Here is a 4,871-nt window from a genome sequence, read left to right as displayed (position 1 = left end):
GGGGAGACTGAGAAAGATGGGATAAATTATGTATATTGCATTGAAACAGATGAGGGAGAGAACAGTTTAAAAGCGATATATGATTGAGTATTATGGTTATGATAAGAGTCAGAATGAAGGTTGCATAGTGGAGTGTACTGGGGTGGGGGGTGGAGATCGTATACCAATGAAGGAATTTTTCTTTTACTTTTCAAGGAGAGGAGTGAACTGGGAGGGGAGGGGTGGGCAGGGAGAAAAGTGCAACAATGAATGAATGGAGATCCAAAATTTCTATAAATGTTCATTTAAATGAGGAGGATTACGTTATTATTTCTGTTTTACAAAAGAGGAAGTGTAGGTCCATAGTGGTCAAGGGACTCCCCCGTGGCTCCTTAGCAAGGGTCAGATGCCGTGATTTTAATCCCCACAGACTCAGATGTTATGAAGTGAATGGTGGGGACCCAGGACAAGGAAAGCAGTCTCTCTGTTTCGTTTTGTTTTTTTTTCTACTAGTTTATTTACAAAATTTAAATACAAATTTGAACAAATTATTTCAATTTCTCTCACCCCCCCCCATCAAATTGGACAACTCCCATCCCTCCAGGATCCTTATACTCATTCTACAATAATGGTTTTATACAATATTTATCCTTGTGGGGCTGAGTTCATTCACTAAGCATAATGCTCTCCAGTCCCTCCCAAGTTAGGTAATAATTTACAAAGTTATTGCTCCTGCGTGCTGCATAGTATTCCATTGTGTGAATGAATGTACCATAATTTCTCAATCCATTCGTTTGTGGTTGGACATTTGGGCTGTTTCCATGTTCTTGCGATGGTGGAAAGCATTCTCTTAAAGACCCAGGCCTTGTGTCCTTCAGCACCTTGTCCCTAAGTCAGCCTGTCTGGTCCCTACAGCCCACACACACTCAGCTCAGCCCCCAGGCTAGGGGGCGGGGTGGGAACACAGCAGGGCCCAGTTTACATTCCTCCCTGTGGGTTTACAGAGGCCGCTCCCACACTGCACAGGTGGGGGGCAAGGGAAGTAAAGGGGTCCAGAGGGCCCAGACCTCCTCCATTCACCAGACAGCAGGTTCCACTGCACAGGATCCTGAGCCCAATCCCAGACTGATGGACAGACAGACAGACAAGCAGATGCCGCTTTGCCGGCTGTCTCTGCTGTGCCTGTTCAGCTGGACCTGGCCACCCACAGGTGCAGGCCTGGCATTTGTACCCCAGGGCCCCCCACGGCAGCCCTGGACTCAGAACACGACCTGGGTTCTAAGTGAGGAGGTCCCGGGAGCCCAGAGGCCAGTGTCTGCCCTCGGCAGCTGGAAAGCCTTCTTGGGCCTGCAGAAAACCAAGTGGCTGGAGACCGTGCAGGGTGGGCAGGAGGTGGCCACTGCCACTACTGTGTCTCTGCCACTAGACCCTCGGGAAGTGGCCTACGAGACATGCAAAGCCAGGCCCTTCACTCAGGTGAGTGCATGGGGGAGAAAAGGACTGGGTCTCCCTGTTGGCAAACAGCACAAGCTCCAGCCTTGGGAAGTCCAGGGTTCAAGTCCTGATTCTTCAGCCTAGATGGTTGTGAGCCAGTTTCACCTTCTGTAAATGGGGCTTAAGTCTTGCCCTGTCAATGCAGTTATTTCCACCCCCGCTCTGTTTCTGGTCTTGGCAATCTTTTGCCTATTTTCTCTATTCATCCTCCAGAGGGCGACCATGAGCACCTGAGTCTCTTCAGGTCCATCTGCTCAGAACCTTCCAGGATTCCCACCTCCTTCTGAACAAAAGCCCAGAAGTCCTCCCCACTGCAGACAAGGCCCTTCAAGCTCTCATCTCAGTGACACCTCTGCTCTCTTCTCGCCTCACCCTCACAGCTCCAGCCTCACTGGCCCTCCACCCTGTTCCTGCAACACATCAAGGTTACATCTATCTACTGCAGGGCCTTTGCACTGCTATGCTTTTTTTTTTAACATTTATTTTATACTGGTTTATTTACAAAGTAAGAATACATTGTTTTTCACACTGGATCTTTCCCATTTCTTTCACTCCTCCTCCACCCATCAAATTGTGTGACCCTATGATTAATGCTCCCCCCCCCATGTTCTTTAACCCCAGACAGCTTTATGGTTCATTCTTGTTCATCCTTCACCTTTTCACCCAAAGACACTTGTTTTTAAATGTCATACCTCCCATACGACTCTCCTGTTTCCTTTGTAGCACACAGCAACATCTACCATTTTGTAATAATTATAAACCTAATTCCCTTTCGAGAATCTTTGCACTCCACCAGGGCAGAACTTTTCTTTTGACTTGTTCACGAGTGTCTCTGTCCCGAGGCTTCAGAGCAAAGCTAGCACACAGTAGGTGCTCGGTAAGTGCTGGATGAATGAATACTAGTCCCTGCTTCCTAAGGGGTACGAGCTCCTGCCAGGTGGCCCTGGGGAGCCCTCACAGCTGCCTTCAGTGGCAGCTCCATGAATGAGGGACGCCTGTGGGAATTTGCGTGGTGCAATGGATAAGTGCACCTGAGTTAAAATTCGGCCTTAACATCTGATTTCTGCATGACCCAGGTCAAGTCACTTCTCGTCTCTGAGCCTCAATGCCTACTTTGGAGAAATGGTGTTAATAGCAGTGGAGGGTTCATGCAAAATGCTTGAGACTGTACGTGGCAGAGGACCCCTCACTTAGCAAGGCTTTTCAGAGAGGCTGTGCGATGTGGCAGTGATTGCTCGGCTCTGGGGTCAGAACCCTGTGCTGCCTCTTACCTGCTAGCTGCAGGCCTGTTCTGGACAGTTGCACACAATGTATGCAGCAGAAGGGGTCCCAAGCAGGCATTCAGCTTCACTTTCTCAGAGCTACAGTCATCCTAGAGAGGTGCTATCTTAGGAGCTCATGCTACTGTACCAGACATACCACAAGGAGGTGACTTTAGCAAACACATTTACTTTCTCACAGTTCAGGGCGCAAGTAGTTCAAATTCAGGGCACTGGCTCTAAGGAAGGCTTTCTCTCTTTCTCTGCTGGCTCTGGATAAAAGTCTTTATCTCTTTCCAGTTTCTGCTTCCTTCAAGTGGACTGTCTTCTATCTTCTCCTAACTCTGCCTGTTGCTGTTTTAGATTTCCAAAGTCGGTGTTCTTGGGTGCCGTTGAGTACGACCCATTGTGACTCTAAGGACGAGGGACCTGAACCCTGTCCTCCTCTGTGCCACCCTCATCACCTCTGGTACACTTGAGCCCATTGCTGCAGAAGCTGTGTCAATGCATCTTGTTGAAGGTCTTTCTCTCTTTTGCTGACATTTCCAAGCATGATGTTCTTCTCCAAGGAACAGTCTCTCCTAACAACATGTTCAAAGAATGTCAGATGAAGCTTTGCCGTTCTTGCCTCCAAGGCTCACTCTGTCTGCACTGTCTCCAAGATGTGGTTGTCCTTTTAGCAGCCCATGAGATGTTCAGGACTCTTCTCCAACAACACAGTTCAAAGGCATCAATTCTTCTTCTGTCATCTGTATTCAGCGTCCAGCCCTCAGATGCAGAGCAAGCAGCAAAAATATAAATGAAAAAAATTAAACACTAATAAGAAAGAAAAATTACAAATGAGTACCACAAAGAAAGTAGAGTGCTATGAGATATACCACCACCAAGGGGCGCACCTGGACGTGCCTTTTAGGGAGGAAAGGTGAGTTGAGTTGCAATAAGAGTGGAAGGAGTGGGTAAGAGTAGCCCAGGGAGAGAGCACAGCAAGACTGAAGGAGTTGAGTTTTATTGGACGAACATGGAGGAGGCCAGTTGGCTGGGGCAGAATTCGTGCAAGGGATAGTGGGAGACGTTAAGGTCGGGACCGTAGTTAGTGAAGTACTTTCTGATAAACTCCCTCTGACAAGACCGCCCTGCCTCATCATGTCCCTGCCCTGCATGGCAGTGGCTTCCTGCTGGTTCTACTGTGGCCTTGTCCTCTCTTGCTAAGTCGTCCGTCCTTCCGTTCCCTGAATAACCAAGTTCTTCCATAAATGTCCTCTATGCAAAGACTTAGATTGGTTTCATGTTTTTCTTCCTGGTTGAACCTCAGTGTTTTACAGGTGAGGAAACTGGGGCACAGAGAGGCTGAGTCACTAGCCCCTGGTCACACAGCCAGTAGAGGGTAGAATCAGGCTTTGAACCCTGGCAGCCCAGCTCCAGTGTCCAAACCCCCTTCTCCCCCTTGAGGATGGTGGAAGTGGACACGGATCATTCTTGCCACTCTGACCCCAGACCCCACTGCCCTGACCTGTCGCTCCGCCTCTGGCCCTAGGTGCTCTCCCGGCCCGGCTGCACATCTGTCCGCCTCCGCAACCACCTCTGCTTTGGACACTGCTCCTCCTTCTACGTCCCCAGCTCGGACCCCTCTCCGATCGTCCTCTGCAGCAGCTGCTTGCCCACTCGCAAACGCTGGACGCGTGTGGCCCTGTGGTGCTGGACGGGCAGCCCGGCCTCCCGTCGGCGAGTGAAGGTGCCCACCGTGCTGGTTGAGGGGTGTCGGTGCAGACCAAAACCCTGAGCTGAACGCCGCGGACGATACAGAGGACCCAGACCCAGACCCAGACCTGGCGGAGGGAGACGGACGGGCAGAGGACGTCCCAGGCCTACATGGTGCACGCAGCGTGCAGAGACCTGGGGTGCAGGCAGCCCTGAGCCCTCCCTGCTCCGGGGACCCTGGATGAAGGCCCAGCCATGGGCTGGAACGCTAATATCTTTCTCTCCTCAAGTCACAATCCATTCATAGCTGATTCTCCAGCCAATTCCCAAAGGAGGAGATTGCCCATCTTTCTTCCAGAGAGGTGTGGCCTTGGGTTACCAGCACAACCCCTTACAGCCTGGGCCACCGGAGCTCCCTCAGAGCAACCAAACCATCTCCCT

The 4,871-nt window shown here is 50.6% G+C and overlaps 1 protein-coding gene across 1 annotated transcript in view; it reads left to right on the top strand.

The window, feature by feature from the left end:
* DAND5 (DAN domain family member 5, BMP antagonist) overlaps positions 1-4,512 on the top strand; it is an 18,253-nt gene extending 13,741 nt beyond the window's left edge. The window contains exons 3-4 of the mRNA XM_006900827.1: positions 1,190-1,455; positions 4,267-4,512. Coding sequence (XP_006900889.1) covers positions 1,190-1,455; positions 4,267-4,512 — 512 coding nt within the window. The remainder of the gene's footprint in view (positions 1-1,189; positions 1,456-4,266) is intronic.
* The last annotated feature ends 359 nt before the right edge of the window (positions 4,513-4,871 follow it).

Source organism: Elephantulus edwardii, unplaced genomic scaffold (genome assembly GCF_000299155.1).
Source record: "Elephantulus edwardii isolate Elephantulus edwardi_28Jun2011 unplaced genomic scaffold, EleEdw1.0 scaffold00296, whole genome shotgun sequence".
Taxonomy (NCBI): Eukaryota; Metazoa; Chordata; class Mammalia; order Macroscelidea; family Macroscelididae; genus Elephantulus; species Elephantulus edwardii.
The sequence above is the reverse complement of the archived record's forward strand: the minus strand, read 5'-3'. Positions and strand labels throughout refer to the sequence as shown.